The sequence below is a fragment of the Narcine bancroftii genome, chromosome 1 (genome assembly GCF_036971445.1).
Source record: "Narcine bancroftii isolate sNarBan1 chromosome 1, sNarBan1.hap1, whole genome shotgun sequence".
Taxonomy (NCBI): Eukaryota; Metazoa; Chordata; class Chondrichthyes; order Torpediniformes; family Narcinidae; genus Narcine; species Narcine bancroftii.
The window spans coordinates 285710971-285729812 of record NC_091469.1 but is presented as its reverse complement, the minus strand read 5'-3'; the positions used below and the strand labels follow the sequence as shown (position 1 = coordinate 285729812).

The following is an 18842-nucleotide window of genomic DNA, read 5'->3' as shown; positions in this document are numbered from 1 at the left end:
GCCAAATGAGATGGGGAAGATTTTGAACAAGTTCTTTTCTTCGGAATTCACTAAGGAGAAGGATATTGAATTGTGCGTGGTAAAGGAAGCAAAAGGGTAATTATGGAAACTATAGTGATTAAGAAAGAGGAAGTATTGGAGCTTTTGAAGCATATAAAGGTGGATAAGTCTCCAGGTCCCGACGGGATTTTCCCCAGGACCTAGAGAGAAGTTAGTGAGGAAATAGCAGCGGCTCTGACACTGAATTTTCAAATGTCATTAGAGATGGGGATAGTGCCACATTGATAATGTGGTTCCTTTGTTTAAAAAGGGTTAGAGGAGCAAGCCTTGCAATGATCGACCTGTAAGTTTGACGTCTGTGGTAGGTAAGTTAATGTAAAGTGTTCTTAGAGATAATATATTTAAGTATCTGTAGAGACAGGGTCTGATCAGGAACACTCAACACGGGTTTGACTAGGAATGTTGAAGAGGGTAGAGCAGTGGATGTTGTCTATATGGACTCAGTAAGGCCTTCGATAAAGTTCTGCATGGAAGGTTAGCAAGGAAGGTTCAGGCACTAGTATTAACTTGAGATAGTCAAATGGATTCAACAGTGGCTGAAAGGGAAATGCCAGAGAATCGTAGTGGATAACTGTTTGTCAGGTTGGAGGCCAGTGACAAGCAGGGATCTGCATTGGGTCCCTTGCTGTTTGTCATTTATATTAATGATATGGATGATGGGGTGGTAAATTGGATTAGTAAATATGCAGATGATACTAAAATAGGTGGAATTGTGGATAATGAAGAAGGTTTTCAGGGACTGCAAAAGGATTTGGACTGCTTAGAAGAGTGGGCTGAAAGATGGCAGATGGAGTTTAATACTGAGAAGTGTGAAGTGCTTCAGTTTGGAAGGAATAATCAAAACAGGACACACGTAGTAAATGGGAGGGTAGTAAATGGGAGGGCGTTGAGGAATGCAGTGGAGCAGAAAGATCAAGGAATAATGGTGCATTGTTCCCTGAAGGTAGAATGTCATGTGGACAGGGTGGTGAAGAAGGCTTTTGGTATGCTGGCTTTTATCAATGCATAGAATACAGGAGTTGGGAAGTGATGTTGAGAGTGTTTCAGGGATTGGTGAGACCAAATTTAGAATACTGTGTGCAGTTCTGGTCACCAAATTATAGGAAGGATATCTACAAGGTAGAGAGAGTGCAGAGAAGATTTACAAAAATGTTACCTGGGTTTCAGCATCTCGATTAAAAAGGAAGATTGATCAGATTAGGCCTTTATTCCTTGGAGCATAGAAGGTTGAGGGGGGGATTTGATAGAGGTATTTAAGATTATGAGAGGGATGGATAGAGTTGATGTGGACAGACTTTTTCCCTTGAGGCTAGAAGTTGAAACAAGAGGTCATGAGTTAAGGGGCAAAAGTTTAGAAGTAACATGAGTGATAAATATCCTGATCAAAAATTGAAAAAGTGTAGGTTTGGATTTGGATTGCCCTTGAAAAGAGCTGGTGAAGGTTTGATAAATCGACTGGCCTCCTCTATACTCTACCATTCTATGATGTATCTTCAGAATCTCAACAGGACACTTCCGTTGTATATTTTCCTTCCTGTCATGTTATTACAATATAGTCATGTGACATTTTCTTTTAACTTCAGAGATACAGCATGGTAACAGGCCATTCCATCATTGTTGATTTACTATTCTGTTCAACCTCATAATCCTTGATTCTTTTCCTGATCAGAAACATACAGTATTTACCTGATCTTAAATATCCCCAATTACTTTTACTTTGGTCTCCAATTCCACAGATTCACAGCTCCCTGCATAAGAAATTCCTCCTCAGCTCTGTTCTAAAGGAGGGGTGGGGGGAGGGGGGGGTTGTGTTCTGAGGCAGTACCCTCTGGTCCCAGAAACCTCCACCATAGGAAACATCCTCTCCACTTCCACCGTGATGGTAAGGAATATTTGTGACATTTATCATCTACAAATAATGTCAACAGAGAAGCAAAAACTGTACTCTCCGTAGTTCATGCCCTGGCAGACAAAATAGGGTACATGGGACAAAAGTGTCCACTACACAGTGGAAGTAACAGAACAGGTCAACACCTGAGGTGAAGGTGCATCAAAATCAGGACTACAGTCTGGGAAATAGCTTCTTCCCACAGCCTTGCATATTAAATGCACAAATTATTCCAAAATGTTTATATATACAGTAAAATCCGTGGTATCCAGCACCTATGGGGATTGGTAGAATTTCCTGGTTACTTGAGGCTGCAGGTTGTGTGAACGGAGAACAAATGGCGAGGCATGCCAATTATAAACTTCTGTAGTTTTTACAATTTATTTTCCTTTTTTTTCCTCCGGCTGCTTGAATTCTGGATGTCGGGAATTTTACTGTATTTTTATTTTAATTTTTGTATACATGTGATTATGATGTGCCATGTGTGCACCGTGGTGCAGAGAAATGCTGTTTCGTCTGGTTGTATATGTACAGTCAGATGTAATTAACTTGAACTTGAGGTGATGAACTGCATGACTGAGTATGGTGGACAAACAGAGAGGAGTAAACTGTTCTTATCTTTTGAGTTGACAGACAGTGAGAGCGGAGAACAGTAAGCTGGATTTCTCATCCCACTGTGAATATGCCTCTTACCATTTAGATGAGAAAGGTAGTCAATGTATGCCAATATATATTCTGGAATATCACCGTATTTCTTCAAACCCAGCTCAAATATCTTGAAGGCTACTGCCTTGTCCTAAAAAGGAATGGTTACATCAGTTACTCATTGTCAGGTGCAGTATGCAGATGTAGAGGAATGACCTTCAGATGGAAAATGAGGAGCGCACCTTACTGCAGTAGTACTCCATGAGAGCAGCGGAAACATAAACGTGATGCCGTGTTCTGGGATCCTCCCGTGCTTTCTTAAATATGGACCGGCCAGATTTGATGCCTTCTGCTCTCCGAGCAAACTTCATATATTGGATGTAAACCTTGAATTCATGCGTGAAATACAAATGTCAGGAAACCTTAAACTTCTCAGGACGACATTGCAAGATAGGACCCACACTCTTTTTGAACCAGTCTTTGCCAGTCAAGGCACCAATTTTGCCACGAGGAAAGGGGATGGAGGTATCCACACACCTCCCACTACAGTGGTTACACTGTGCATACTTTAACAGCTCCCAGCTTCCTGGCCCCACTGGACTAATTTTCACCCTGCGTGCCCAATCCCTCTGCATCTCTAGACAATGAAGACTTGCAAGCCTTTCAAATCTTCCTCGATAAGTTCCAGCCAGTCACCCCTTGACCTGGTGCAATCAGTTCTCATTAAATGGCTTCAACTCCTCTAAATTTAAGGTCAAGCTATTGGAAACTGAGCAACTTCAAGCCACATCAGTCTCCTTATGGAATACGTAAACAATCCTTGGTTTAGTCCTCCCTTGGCTTCATCTACCTTTTCTTCTTCCTTTCTTTATCTGCCTGTTTCCATCTCTCACTTCTTCCCCCCCCCCCACTTCCCCTGCCTTTGTCTCCCAACACTGTTCTCCCACTCCATCTACCCATCATCCTTCATCTCTCCTTGTTCCATCCATCACCTCCGAGCTCCCACCTCCCCTCCCCCTTTACACCAACTATGCTCCTTCTCTGCTCTCAGCCTTGATGCAGATCTGACAGGAAATGTCAACAATTCCTCCCACCCACCCCCAACCCCTACCCCCAACAGAGGCTGCTTGACTCCTCCAGCAGTTTGTTTTCTGTTCAAGCATCTGCAGGTTCTTGTGTTTCCTCATTCAGTCCTACCCAATTACCCTCTCTCAGTCATTTTCTCTGGCACACTGATTACTCTAATGGTGCCACATCCTGTTCTTAGCCAGAAACCCAGTTCTGATGGAATAACTCTGTTTATCCTTCTCCTCAGATGCAGCTGGACCTGTTGAGTATTTCCAGCATTTTCAGCTCTTACTGAGATCCAGTGTTGAAACTCATGGAGACAGGAATGAGTGCCATAGACCCCAAGATAACATGGCTGAGCATTTGCTTCCTTCAGTAGATTATGGATTCCAACTTTGCTCAAACCCTCACCACAAAAATTCTGTTGGCAATTTGATCCAGTGCTGCTCTATCAGAAGTCTGTCTAATCTCTAAACAAAAACATATAAATGGTCCTTTCAAGTATTTCACAAAGGTCTTGGGCAATAGTGATCTCCCAATCAAGAAGAACAGATCAAGGTCAGCTGTTTTTTTTATTTTGCGGCCTGTGGGAGATTAGTGTGCACAAACTGGCTGCCACATTTCCTGTGTTATTACGCTGACAGTAACACAAATGAGTTGCATGAGGTTAATAACATCTAGAAACATTGACAAAAACATTCAAAAATTATGCCTGGATTAGGAGTCATTAAACTGGTGAGAATAGTGGAATTACTACTGCATTTCCAGTGTCACAGTTACTGCTGATAAATGAACCCATGGGGAAAGGTGCAAGGTTGGGCAGGAATTTACCAAGAAAATTCAAAGGAAGATAAACTACCCAGTAAAATAAAAATACAAAGAAAATGTCAGTGCATCAATGGAGAGGGACAGTCAGCCGATGTTTTGTCAAGAGAAGGAGGAGGACCTGTGAATTAGGTTCCAGAGAGGGGGAGGGATGGAGAGAACAGAGGAAATGTATGAGAGGATGCAATTACTTTCAATTACCTGCTAGTTGGACACAGAAAGGGGAATGGGGAGTGGCCCCGACAGAAGACAAGGTGCTGTTCCTCAAGCTTTCGCTGGAGCAACGTTGGAGGCTAAAGACAGGTCGGAGTGGTAGTGGGCTGGAGAATTTGACAGGCGGCTGATTCAATTTGTTTCTTTCTCTGCTAAAGGTTGAAGTAATGGTTGGCAGCTCTGATTTGTACGCTGCAAATTACGATCCTGCTGTACTTTCACCCGCCTTCTCTCTGCAACTTAAAACATTTTACTTCTGTACTTTTAAAGTTCTGATGAAGGGCCCCAGACCCGCTGATGTTCTTGGACATGTTAAGGGCTTCCACCATTTTTGGGTTTTGTCTTGCATTTTCAACATGATCATTTTAATTTTATCAATATTAAAAAGACAAGGCTGTCAGCTGTCCAATTCAGCGGTTTCTTCTTCTTCTTTGGCTTGGCTTCGCGGACGAAGATTTATGGAGGGGGTAAAAAGTCCACGTCAGCTGCAGGCTCGTTTGTGGCTGACAAGTCCGATGCGGGACAGGCAGACACGGTTGCAGCGGTTGCAGGGGAAAATTGGTTGGTTGGGGTTGGGTGTTGGGTTTTTCCTTCTTTGCCTTTTGTCAGTGAGGTGGGCTCTGCGGTCTTCTTCAAAGGAGGTTGCTGCCCGCCAAACTGTGAGGCACCAAGATGCACGGTTTGAGGCGTTATCAGCCCACTGGCGGTGGTCAATGTGGCAGGCACCAAGAGATTTCTTTAGGCAGTCCTTGTACCTTTTCTTTGGTGCACCTCTGTCACGGTGGCCAGTGGAGAGCTCGCCATATAACACGATCTTGGGAAGGCGATGGTCCTCCATTCTGGAGACGTGACCCATCCAGCGCAGCTGGATCTTCAGCAGCGTGGACTCGATGCTGTCGACCTCTGCCATCTCGAGTACTTCGACGTTAGGGATGAAAGCGCTCCAATGGATGTTGAGGATGGAGCGGAGACAACGCTGGTGGAAGCGTTCTAGGAGACTTCAGTAAAGGTATCAGGGGATTATGGAACCCTTCTGGGTCAGTGGTAACAAATTACAAATCAGTCACAATCCAAATAAAATGCAAAAAGGGTGTGAGGAAGTGACCGACTCTCATTCCAAGTTTGATTTCACATTCCTCTCTCCCTCTAGGGTAAAGATCAACCTGGTGAGAGACGACCTAATGGTGGATTAGAATCATTACAGAAACACAATTTATTACTGCTGATGGTGCAAAATAAAGCCACACTTACCAACGTTGGATCGATATCCTCAATGGCCAACAGCCTGTTGTATATGCTGTGTACCTTTTCATATTTCATTCGACTCTAAAACAAAAAGGGTGCCTTTAACTGTTGGACTACAGGATAACGGAGCAGTAGGTCACAATTACGTGACAGAGGATGGCCTAATCTCTACTTACTTCTTCATAATCCGCATATGCAAAGTAAAGCAGCATGTTCTTCTTGAGCAAAGTGCTGATAGCCCTCTCGTAGATATTTGCAGCTTCGTCACTGAACAGTTTGGCATTGTTCATGTCCTGCCACAGAGTAACATGAGAAACAGTCCTCAAACTAATCTCCACCCACACAACAGGAACTCTTTTACAGCCAGAAAAAATACTACAAATCCACCATTGGAGGATTTTAAAGTTAAATTTAGGGACTTATAAAAATTAATTAATGGGACATCATGACTTCCTGTGCTGTTTCAGTTTATCTTAGTACAAAATGACATTTATAAAAGGTGGTGTTGCTAAACATAAATCCACAAAAGTACGAGAGAAATTCACCTTGACCATGGGTTCAGGCCTGAAACATTGGTTATATATCTTTTCCCCTTTGGATGCTGCCTGGTTCCTCCAGCACTTTTGTGTATCAGCATCTGCAGACTTTTGTGTTTCTTGTTGCCAAACATAAACTAACTTTCATAATACAGTAAATTCAAGCAACCGGCAAAATAAAAATGCAGAATATAAATAGGTAAAAAATACAAAAGCTTAAAATTGGTGTCCCCTAACATTTAGTTTGCCCATCATGCAACCTCAAGCAACCAGAAAATTCACATCCGGAATCTACCAATCCTCCTAGGTGCTGAATACAGGTGTTTTACTGTAGTTGCTAAGGAGATTTTCAATTTTTGGTCACACAATCTGTGTATTCAACCATTCATGAAACATGGGGAATGTCCAATAATCCACACAAGTTCCTTTAAACTTTCTGAGTGGTGTATTATGTTTATGTTAAAGATAGTATCTTTATCATGTTAAAGGTCCTGGAAGATAACCAATGGCCTTAGGAGCTCAAGATATCTTAACTAGTTCCATGAAAAAAATCTGCAGTTATTTCTGCAGTGTCCAGAGCTGAAACCCATTAAAACTGGACTATAGTCAGTGTGTTTGGCAACCCGAATACAAAGTGTGCTGCCTCTCCTTATTGACATTGATAAAATTGCACTTTCAACATCTGATAATTAGCCATGCATGACCTACCCCCTTCTCTGCAAGCAGCTTGCTGGATTGCTCCAAGTACTGAGCAGCTTCATACCAGATGTCAGGGTGATGCCCCAAGACCAGAAGACATTGTTCATAGGCAAACATAACTGCAAGAAGAGGTGTACAGTCCTTTAGACTCTAATTATGTGGTTAGATCTCTCAGGAGAGATTCTCTGACGTGCAAGCTTTTACCTCCAGAACACAATTTTCAAAAGGAATTCTTGCCAAATCTGAATTAGGATGATATCCAATTTTTAAAAACATTCAAACATTCTTCTGACTTATTAAAAAGGTTTTATAGAGAATTTGATGCTCTCAAAACCTATCAGTTACATTTATATAAGGTGCTTAATGCAGGACAAGTCTCAATCTGCTTCAAGGAAGCATCCGACACCAAACCAAAAATGCTTAAAAAAAAACTTAAATCCACATTTGAACAGATGACCTACAGTTGGTCAAAGGTTTGGTTATAAGTAACATCTTAAAGGTGGAGAGAAAAGTAGAGGTAGCAAAAGTTTATCGAAGGAATAACAGTGATCTTAAAGATTAATAGCTATCATATTACACTGTACTTAATTTTGTTCAATACAAATTATTTTTCTTTTGAATACTCTAGGCTGTTCATCAGCCTCACCTCGTTTCGTGATGAGGGTTTGGTCTTCTGTGCGAAGTGGGTTACTTTTTTCCCACTGGATGTACTTCTTCCACATTTCCACCTGCTGTGCTTCTTGAGGGCTGTTCTGCGGTGGGACTGACGGTGCATTGCGGTCCAGACCTTTCATGACAGTCTCGTACTCCTGCACGCAAGACAAACAGGTATTCTGTGGCTCAGATGCAGAGAGAAAAGTGAGACCCCTGCATTTTGAAGTCTTTCCGGCAGGGAATGACTTGACTTGGCGTCGCAAAGTACTGAGAACACTTACCTTTGCCACTCGTCGAGCATTCATGTAATCCCTGCTTCGGTCTTCAATCATTTTCTTGGCCAGGTGGATATTAATGCTCTGTGGAGAAAGAGAGAAAACACTTTACTTCCAACATTCAAATTTCACATCTTAAATTACTTTTGTTTCACACTGGACTTTTACTGACTAAATTTCCAGGCTAACTGCTGAGTCTGCAGGCCCAGTTAATCCAATTACTCCTTCATTAAAACATTATATTAAAGAACAATATTTTAAAAACAATGTACTCAATGTAATGTTTGTCCAATTTTGAAACTGCAAAGATATACTCTCTTTCTGTCAATCCCTTCCATTCCAAAACTGGAGCAAATCAATTGGAAAATCTATTGCTGCAAAAATTTGTGTATTGGTAGAGAAGGTCCAATAGGGGCTAAACATTTTTTGGGGGTTTCGGAACTGCAATTCAAATGGAAAAAGGGTTGCATATCGATTCCTGCAGCAATGGCTTCCCATTACGGTGGCAGCACGAAGATAATTGCACGTATTAGTCGACCATTTAAAGGCTTTTATCCACATTCCTGCACTATTATGGTGAAATCAGATCTACAATTCAAAGTATGTAAACCTGAACAGACTAGTACCCCACCCCCCACCTTAACAATAAGTTGGATTATTTGAAGTAGATAAATTCTTAAAAGTTGCGGACAAATTTAAAACGATGAAGAAACTTAATCCAAATGTTCCTTTCGTAACTCCGCTCACAAAGAACGGAAAAAAACAGACACGGGAAAGAGCTGGAGCCTGTGATATACAGGTTTGCTCTTCGAAAGAGGCAACACTCTTGCTCAGCCTAATTTATTTTCTTTTAATAATTATTTTTTATACAGCATGGTAACAGACCCTTCTGGATCACGAGCCTGCGCTGCCCAAGTATCCCAAATAATCTACATTCCGCCCCCCACCCCCTTTAGCTTTTTGAAATGTGGGAGGAAACCGGAGTACTTGGATGAAACCCACATACACTTGGGAAGAACGTATAAGCTCCTTACAGACAGCGCCAGATTCAAACCTTGGTTGCTGGCGCTGTAATAGTGTTGCACTAACCGCTACGCTAACCGTGCCACCCTTTACTCTCCCTTCTCTCTCTGCAGAGCGTCATCTGTGTCTAAAAATTTTACCTCTTCATATTTGTTATAATCTCGCCATAACTGTTCAATATTTATCATAGGATTGACACAACCTCGTTGATACACACGACGAACTGCTGTTATCCTTTGGTTTTCTGCATAGGATCCCACAGCCTCCCTGTCAGAAGTCATGTGAAAGCATGTTAGAATGAGCACAAGTTTTACATCTTTCTCGCTCAACAAAATAAAAATCAGAATAAGTGAACAAGAATAATATTTATTACTTACACTCCTTTCAAAAAGTTAATGTAATCAACCCAAATCTGTAAGAAATTTACCATTGTTAAAATTAATGCAGTTGTAGTTTGCAATGTATTTAAAAAATCTTTTTAAGAAATTGCAGAAATGAAATTAAAAGAATTACTTGGTAAGACATAATTTCCATGCCAATCTTATCCAAGGCAAAATCGTAAGCTTGGGCCATCTTCTCTCTGTAAGACAAATGAAGGTGTTACAGAACATTCTTTTGCAGATGGAAATGAAATTATTTTAAAAAATAAAAGCAAAGTTAAAGCGTTTCATGACTGTTCTAGAATATTTCTTTCTCTTACTTGTAACTAGGAAGTTTGCCTTTAGTTTCCCGTACATAGGCCAAATAACATTTCCACAGATCAATATGCAAAACCTTCATAAGACATCGCTGAAACAACTAGAAAGAGAAAACAAAAAAGACATTTCTGAATGATGAACATGTTTTAAAGATATTTTCCTTTCCTATTCTTTAGATGCTCCATAAATTATTCCTTGACTAAGAGGCAATTTTGTTGATCTTGGATCAAGAGAGCAGTTTCCAGAGTAAATATTGCAAGGCTGGACTTCTGGCTTGGAGCCCAACTCTTAGTGGAGAGCAGACAGGGAGAAAAAGAGCAGATGTTTGTGCACTGAATTCAGAGATCTCAGAATCAGGACACTTGGCCCTGCCAGTTCATCCAAGCTTACAGCCCATTCGTTTCCCATCCTTCTTTGTTAACTACCAGTTTAAGCTTTCAGTCCCTGCACCACCAGATGTTTATCTAGTTTCTAATTAAAGACAGCAAATGTTATTATTCTCCACCATTTCTTGTAGTTGCAAGTTCTGCGGTCTGGTCTCTATTCATTCCATGGCCTCTGGTTTTGCTCTGTAACCCAATATCAGGAATGTATGCAGAATCTAATGCATTAGTCTTCCAAAATTTTAAATGCTTTATTGGGTCAACCTTCCTTTCCAACAGTATAGAGATTTGACTCTCAGTGCTTCCAAAATGTAAATCAGAAACACTACCTTGTTATTCTTTCAGCATGCTTCCTCACCTTGCTTTCCTTCAGCAGACAAGCATTTTTTAACTTGATACTTTGACCAGATCACTTGAGCTAAAATCAGATAGTGAATGAAAACTCTTTCATGGAACAGTACATGCCCTCCAGCCCACGATGTTGTGCTGACCTATGTAAACCTACCTCATAACCATCTAATTCTTCCCTTCCTCATACCCATAACTCATTTTTTTTCATGTGTTAACTTGAAACCCATACCTTACGACGAAGATCTTATGGTAGACCTACAAAACCATCTTCACCAAGTTCCTTTTCTTAAAAAAACCCAACATTTACTTTTCTTCATCACAGCCAAAATCTCATTGTTATGCAAGGAGATGTAGTTAAAGACAATGTAATGTCATTGAATAATTTATAGAGAACCAGGATAATTGAGCAAAGAGTATCTTTGTTACATTATTGCTTATCATTATCGTTTCCTGCTTAGTCTTGTGCTTTGTGTGTGGAGGAAGGCTGAGTTACAATGGATGCATGGTATTAGAAGCCAGTTATTAATCTGTTAAACTAAAGGGATTTGGTTCCAGTTTTTAAAACCAAATACTCCATCTTGGGGGATTCATTTGCTTTTAAACATGATGTAAAAACTAATTTATTAAGTGAATATGTTACCTCACAGAAATGGAATAACAAACCATGCATAATGTATATAAGGCACCTTCCCCTTGGAAGGATACTGGGATTAAAAATAAAACACTTTAGTTTACCTTTTCAACTTTGTCGTAGTTTTTCGCTTTTATCTGTAGCAAAGAAAGAGAGATTCACTTATTATATTTTCCAAAAATGCGGAGAAACTGTGCCTCAAAAAGAACAGAACTTCCAGTCCTGCAATAGTTACAGGTTATCTCACACAGAGAACTCTGCAATTAAATTCTGTCTTGGAAGAGAACATTATAAAAGAAACAGACATCAGGAGGTCACGCAGCATTCATGGACTGCCCACTGCTTTACACCGATGTTGTGTGACCTGCATATTCCTCCAGCTCTTTTGTGCATTGTTCAACCGTCATCCTCCATGCGACTGATGAATTGATAGCAATGGAGAGTCAATCCACATAATTTTGCATAAAATAGGAAGGATGAAAAGTTTGCTGTCAAATATACTTCATAAAACAGTGCAACAGGGAAAGAAGAAATCATGAAAGCTAGATAGAATAAAGCAATACGATAAGACAAAAAACAATGAAATAAAGGAGAAAAAGACCTAAAACTGGATCAAAACTAAAATTGTTTAAACCTATGTAATAGTTAACATTGTACAGAAGAGAAGCAGGCTCCTTGGCTCACTGTGTCAACACCAACCTTCATGCCTATCCATACTAACCCATTTGCCTGTATTAATCCCATATTATTCATTCAAGCACTTATCCAGATACCTCTGAAAAGCTGTTAATGTTCTTGCCTCCACCATCTTCTCTGGCATGTGAAAATTGTTAAAATTCCATTAACTCTCCTCCTTCTCAGCTTTAAGTTTTGTCTTAGACATCTGTACCATGGGAATCAGACAGTGTCAAATATCTACCCTATCACTACACATCATAATTTTATATATCCCTATAACATAGTCTTCTGGATTTGAGATCTCAAGTAGATGACATTCATCCTTGCCTGATGCTAATGAACTCATCAAATAAAAAATTGTCCAAACTTACGTTTTGGACTTGTAGCTCCCCAATGACCAGATGTTAACCTCTCTGCCTTTTTCCCTCCAGGGATAATAGGTCTAGCCTATGCAATCTCTTATAATTCAAGTTCTCCAATTCAGGCAACATCCTTCTGAGCTTTTCTGCACCTTCTCCAGCTTAATCACATGCTTCTTGTAGCATGATGACATGCACACAATACTCCAAGGGCAGCCTAACCAATGTCTCGTACAAATGTAACATATCAACTCTTTCTTTTGAAGAAGGGCTCAGACCAAAACATTGGTTATATATCTTTACCTCCTATGGATGCTGCAAGAGCAGCTGAGTTCCTCCAGCATTTCTGTGTTTTTCCAACTCTTTCTTACACACAGTGCCCAGTCTGATGAAGGCAAGCATGTCATGACTTTACCATCCTGTCTACCTGTGTCATTTTTAGGGAGCTATGAACTTGCATCCCAAGATCCCCATCTCCATTAACAGCACCATGGTCCCCACTGCTCAGTGTGACAGATGTGCCCTGGTTTAACTTCCCAAAATACATCACTTAGCATTTGCAGAGTTAAATTCCATCTATTATTCACTTGCCCAGTTGATCATTATCCCATTGTCACCTTCTTCAGGACAACACCAATTTTAATCTCATCTGCAAAGTAATTATATCACCTACATTCTCATCCAAATCTTTAATATAGATGACAAGTACTCAGCACAATCCCTGCAAATGCCACTAGTCTCAGGCACCCACTCTGAAAAATCATCCACCATTACCATTGTCTGCCTCCTACCACCAAACCAATTTGTATCTAATTTGCCTGCTCACCCTAGATTCCATGTGCTCTACCCTTCATTTGGACCAGCCAAATGACCAGGATTCTGTCAAGGGCCTTGCCAAAATCACAAAAACAATATCTACCATCTTAATTATCTAAATTTGTAAAATGCGATTTCCCATGAACAAAGCCTTTAATACTATCCCTTTCCTTCCCAACAACTCTCCCCATCACTGAGGCAAGACGCACCAGCCTGTGGGTCACTGGCTTATCCCTCGTCTTGCATCAAAACAATTTGAAACAGAAGAATTATTTAAATTAAAATGTACAAATCCTTTTGAAGATTTTTATGATGTCAGTCAGTATATTTTGTATACTTCATAAAGTTCACACCAGTGAAGAACATTTTTCACCCAACTCCTTGATTCCCAGTTCAAATTGTTGGTTTTTTTTAAACAAGGCATCTTTTTGGCTGCAGCAAGCAAGAGTTTTGGTGCATTTATACATTGTACAATGTATATGACAATAAATACATCATCATCAGTGTTATCTCCAGAGAGACCTGGCAAGATCAGACTGACGAAGAGCTGCTCCAAAAACCTTAATTTGATTCCAACAGGGCTGAAAACCCGACTGAGTATTTAGCTCAAGATCAGAGGCTAGGGGCTGACTATGTGCATTTGGAACTGACATTTACTGGGCTCAAGCTTTCAAAGTAGAGCGGGAATTAAATTGACCAGCTGGAGAGGGTGAAAATTTGTAGTGAGTGCCAGTTATTTTCTAGAATAGTTTTTCAGCTTCTGCCACACAACAGCAATAAATACACAATCCCAACGACATTCAACATAAGAATTAATTCCCCTCATATACCACTTGGAAGTCTTGCCCAACATCAGGGACCATCCACTGGTGAGAAGAGTTTCCCTATCTTTTCAGCTGAAATCCTGAAACATTCTGGCAAATCATTCCCGTACCCTTTCTAAGACATTCACAAACTTCGTGGAATCTAGTGACCAATTTCCCTGCTTATAAACCTCATGCATCCCATAAAATGACCCTGCTGCTTATTCCCATTTCATCCAAGATTAAAATGCAAAATTAATGTTATCCTTTGAATATTGCTATTTTTGAAATAAAAGATAAATTCAACAGATTTGTTTTATTCTCTTTTTATAGAGGCATAATTCGGAGAAAGGGCATTGCTTGCCTCTTCAAAAATTCTGGCTAGTAGAGTCACAGAGTTGCACAGGAAAGTAATCCTTCAGCCCATCACACCCATGCTACTTTTTTTGCCCATCTATAATAATCCCACTGCAGACATTAGGGCTGTGCTCTTCTATGCCTTGCCTATCTAAATGCCTCTTAAACATAGTCCATATAACCATATAACTATATACAGTGATTGTATCTGATTCCACCACCTCTTCTGGAATCACATTTCAGATATCAACCGCTCAATGTTAAAAACATACCCTCTAAGATCCACTTTAAATCTCCTGTCTCACCTTAAAAACTATGCCTTGATATACCTACCATGGATAAAAGACTTTCAATATCTGTGTCACTCAATTTTACGTACTTCTGTCCTGTCCCCTCTGCCATTTGGATCTGCACACTTAAGATTTCTATGCAAGATTAAACAAATTCCTGAATATTATTGAAAACTATACATAACCTCAAACATCTTAAATGCAAGATGCCTGCCTGCATGCTGATAGCTTTTACAAGGTTCCAACAGCTCAAGATTTTTATTAATGAATGAATATCAGAGTAGGATTGTTATTCTGGATGAAGCACAACTCACAGCTTAGGGCAGGAGAAACTAGTGGTGGAAAAAGCAAAGATTAAACTTTAGGTTTGCAGGAGCTTCTTTGAATTGCAAGAACAGCTTCCTTCCTGCTGTTAATAAACTCTTGAACAGTCCTCCAACTTGCAAAAGATTACCTTTCTCTCATTCCGACAAAACTACTTCAAAATGCATCTTGCATAGTTTTAACTTCACTTTTCTCAGTACCCTGTATTGTACACTTGCATTTTAGTTTGCACTGTGATTAGTATGAGTCGACTTGCCTAGATGGGATGTATTACAGTGTTTCCACTATCTTGGAATGCTTGATAATAATAAACAATTCAAATTCAAACACTCAAAAGAAACTACTGAGCCATCTGATTGCTCAGGCCAAAGTCTTGTATTTCTTCAGCAAGCAAAGAAAAATATAGTCTTCTGGCTTTGAGATCTCTTGTAGATGAAGTTTATCCTTGCTTGATGCTAACAAACTCACTTATTTTATGGACTTGTAGCTCCCTAATGACCAGACATGATTTAACCAAAGAATTCCACCATAACCTGAACATTTTTAAATAAATCATTCAGTTTCTTATGTAATACTTTGAATATTAGATTTTTATTTTAAAAAGTAGGAAATACTTTTGGGAAGCAAAAGAGGTAGTTGGAACAAAGAAGTTTCTCTGCTTTGTAGTTTGAGGAGTTGGGAGATATGAACCCATCCTAGATGCTACAGTGCCACCCAGAGGCTGCAGAAAGTTAAATGAGGCAGTTCCAATTATAAAATGTGAATATGGAACTTCGTAATTACACTAAAAATCACAAAATTTTGGCACATTCAAAATGTTTTCGGCTTGGAAAATAAACACAAGATGAAAGCCAATAATCTTTTACAAAGAGACTCTCTTCTGCTTCTCTTCCTCCTATTGTTAGGGGTGTTGGGCAATGCTCATGGCTACTTTGCCTTGTGACAGACAAATGTTGAAGAACAAAATGTATGTTATATTTTTAATGTACTATTACATGATAATGAAAGGAACCTTTGAAAACTACTTTTCAACCTGCAGGAAATGCACACTGGATTCTCTCAAGGATGATTAGCTTCTAATGCAATCAGAAAGTTCAGGCCTCAAAGGTCCAGTGAGATTACCTTGACACAAACTCTTCCCACTTTGCAAATGATCCTTTCTTGAAAATCTAAAAATCTTTTGGTTTTCTGGTATAGGTGGTGATATTTTGAGAAAAATTATCAATATATTTGGTTTCACTGAAGTAATTGTAAAATGTTTATTGCCAGATGTCACATATCTTGCCTCATTCTGAGAGATCATAATAGAATCTGAAGATCTAATCTGACATTAACCGGATCTATTAGTCTGGAGCATATACATAATGCAATATCTTTTATTTCAAACAGCACGAGTTTTATTTTAGCAAGGCCCTGCAAAGTGAGTGATTAGAGGTCTTTACAATACAAAAAGTGCTTCTTTCACATAAATCATAGATAGCAGTTGTGACAATGCCCCAGCCTCAAAGTATTAACTATACAAAGGATGCCATTACCTTTGGAGATTTTCCATTAGGCTAATTTACCTCTACAAACTTCAGGCACCAGCACTCCCAAGTTGCTCTTCCCAACAGCAAACTGTTTCACCACTCAAATAATAATCTGATTTATTCATCCAAGGTGGATGACCTCACATTTACCAACATCATACTCCATCTGTCAGACCCTTGCCCACTCACCAAACCTCTATATTCCCTGCAGACTCTGCACATTTTGCTTTTCCACTCAGTATCCAGATGGGTCTTTCCAACAATCTGAGGGCTTCATCGTTATATCATTATTGATACAAGCTCATTAAAATAGATTATTTATTTATTGGAGTTTAAATCCTTAGCTACCACGTTGGGATTTGAATTGATGACCCTGATCACAAGGCCATGCGGTGAATTACTTTACCAGTAATATAATGTCTATTCCATTAAATTCAACAACCATTGATGAGGTGTTAATGAACCAAGATGGCCAACTTCTGTACATTTCTGTCCCACTATATCAGCAGCAGTGGGGGGGGGGGCAGAGAAATAATTTTCCAATTATAAAGGACAGAAAAGCTAAGTCTTGCCTCACAGGAACAAAAGGGAAGCAAATAATAACTTTTCCCTTCCCTCACCACTGAGCCACACCCCAACCTAAAAATTCAAGATCACTTGGTTCATTGTATTTTCATGATGGAAATTCCTTAACAAGATCCCAATGGTGCAGGAGCGTCCTTTTGGAGACTTGATGCGATATTTTGCTGTTTCCAACTTGATTTCTAAAATGGACAGGGCTGGCTCTATAGAGCTTGCAGGAAAAGAAAGCAGTAAAGTGGTGCAGCGGTTAGCCACATAGATCCAGAGACCTGGGTTTGATTCTGACCTGTCTGTGAGGTTTGCAATATTCTCTGTGTTCTCTCCCCAACCTCCCAGCTGCTCCAGTTTCATCAACGCCCCAAAGATGTAGTAGTTGGTAGGTTAATTGGGTACTGTTAAATGGGTGTCCATGGGAAGGGAATCAGGAACAAGTGGATGGGCACTTTAGAGAGCAGGAAATAAATGGAGGCATGGGATTACTTTGGGAGCTGACTTAGACTCCAGGGGCAAAGTGGTCTGGTACATCAAACACAATTTTGGTGGACACTTGCATAAGTCTTTAACAACAGTAGAGGCCACATTGGGTGTACAGTACCAACTCTATCACCATACTTTTGAAGGGTGTGCCCAACGGTTCTCAGGACTTTGGCACCGAAGCACCTAGTTATGGGCTTTATAGATTCTAGAGAAGTTGCTAAAAAGATTGACACTATGCTTCCATACTTAGGGAAATTTCAGCAACAAGATTAGACTGTATACAAGGATGCAGTTGCTATGCTTGGAACAAAGAAGCTTGAGAGGCGAAAAATCACAGGTGTTGATTTGAAGATCATGACTAGTCCAGAAAGGTTAACAAGCATGAAGCTGTTCTCATCAGTGGCTGGTCAAAGGGCCAGGGTACATTTAATGTAATGGGAAAAAGACATGACACAGAGAATGATTTTTATACTGAAATTTGTTGTGATCTGAAACTCTGCCACTAAGGGTAGTGGAAATAGAATCATGCAAACCTTTCAAAGGGAAATGTTACAGGTAGTTGTAGGGTTGCAGAGGAAGAATGGGACTTCCTCCTGTGCCTTATCAATTCAATTATCCTAGTTTTGAAGAGGCTGTTGTTTCCAGTCATTAAAACAGCCAATTCCTTATCTCAGTCATGTTCCTTTGAGATAACCACAAGGATGCAAAGAAAATTTTACTGGTGATGGGGTATTATTAATGCTTTGATGGTTTAAAGTAAAAGAACAATCAAATAGAAGAATGATTGAACTCATTTCAAAGAACTTTCATCACCTGAAAAGTTAACTGTTTCTCTCCCCACAAATGCTGCTCATCTCTAATATTTTCTCCTTTTACCTCAGGTTTCCACCAGCTGCGGTATTTTGATGTTGGGTTATCTATAATGGTGTGATCAAGTGTCTGACCATTCATAAAAGTATCATACTGTTGAAACCGTTAATTCATCACCAAATATGGCACCTGGACAGTGGAGAGAAAGACCCTCTCTGTGCAATCTTGCTACAGACATCTGTCCTCCAGGAAACAAGATAATCACCAAAACCCTATGCAAGGAGATGTAAGGAGAGATGCATTAATATCTGTCCCAGTTCATCCTCAACAGCATTACATAGGACTTTGTGAGACCACACTGTTGAGATGAAGTACCTCATGCTGCTCCTAGGAATGCCCATCAATTTATGGTGGTCTTTAGCAGATGAAACTATTCGTGACTGGATGAAGACAGAATGGGGGGGGGGGGGTTGGAATGGGGTTGGAGAGTCATCTTGATGTTCCAGGTTAGGAGACGTCACCAGAACAGGGGCCAGGATGAGCTTGTGTATCCAAGGGAATTTAATGAAGCTTTCTTTCTTCTGCATTCACAGTCATTTCCATTTCCCCAACTTTTTGCAGCT

The 18842-nt window shown here is 40.0% G+C and overlaps 2 protein-coding genes across 7 annotated transcripts in view; one reads left to right on the top strand and one right to left on the bottom strand.

The window, feature by feature from the left end:
* LOC138745420 (T-complex protein 11-like protein 1) overlaps positions 1-18488 on the top strand; it is a 100960-nt gene extending 82472 nt beyond the window's left edge. The window contains exon 11 of one of the 3 annotated variants that reach the window (XR_011346259.1): positions 18291-18488. The gene's annotated coding sequence lies outside the window, so the exon portion shown is untranslated. The other 2 variants (XR_011346257.1, XR_011346261.1) reach the window with 2 other exon arrangements.
* cstf3 (cleavage stimulation factor, 3' pre-RNA, subunit 3) overlaps positions 1-18842 on the bottom strand; it is a 78742-nt gene that overhangs the window by 9429 nt on the left and 50471 nt on the right. For all 4 annotated transcript variants that reach the window (XM_069902360.1, XM_069902369.1, XM_069902376.1 and 1 more), the window contains 12 exons: positions 11299-11331; positions 9832-9929; positions 9645-9711; positions 9509-9543; positions 9272-9398; positions 8115-8192; positions 7826-7988; positions 7189-7298; positions 6121-6237; positions 5951-6025; positions 2836-2979; positions 2642-2744 (listed from right to left, as the gene is read on the bottom strand). In XM_069902360.1, the coding sequence (XP_069758461.1) occupies positions 2642-2744; positions 2836-2979; positions 5951-6025; positions 6121-6237; positions 7189-7298; positions 7826-7988; positions 8115-8192; positions 9272-9398; positions 9509-9543; positions 9645-9711; positions 9832-9929; positions 11299-11331 (1150 nt within the window). The remainder of the gene's footprint in view (positions 1-2641; positions 2745-2835; positions 2980-5950; positions 6026-6120; positions 6238-7188; positions 7299-7825; positions 7989-8114; positions 8193-9271; positions 9399-9508; positions 9544-9644; positions 9712-9831; positions 9930-11298; positions 11332-18842) is intronic.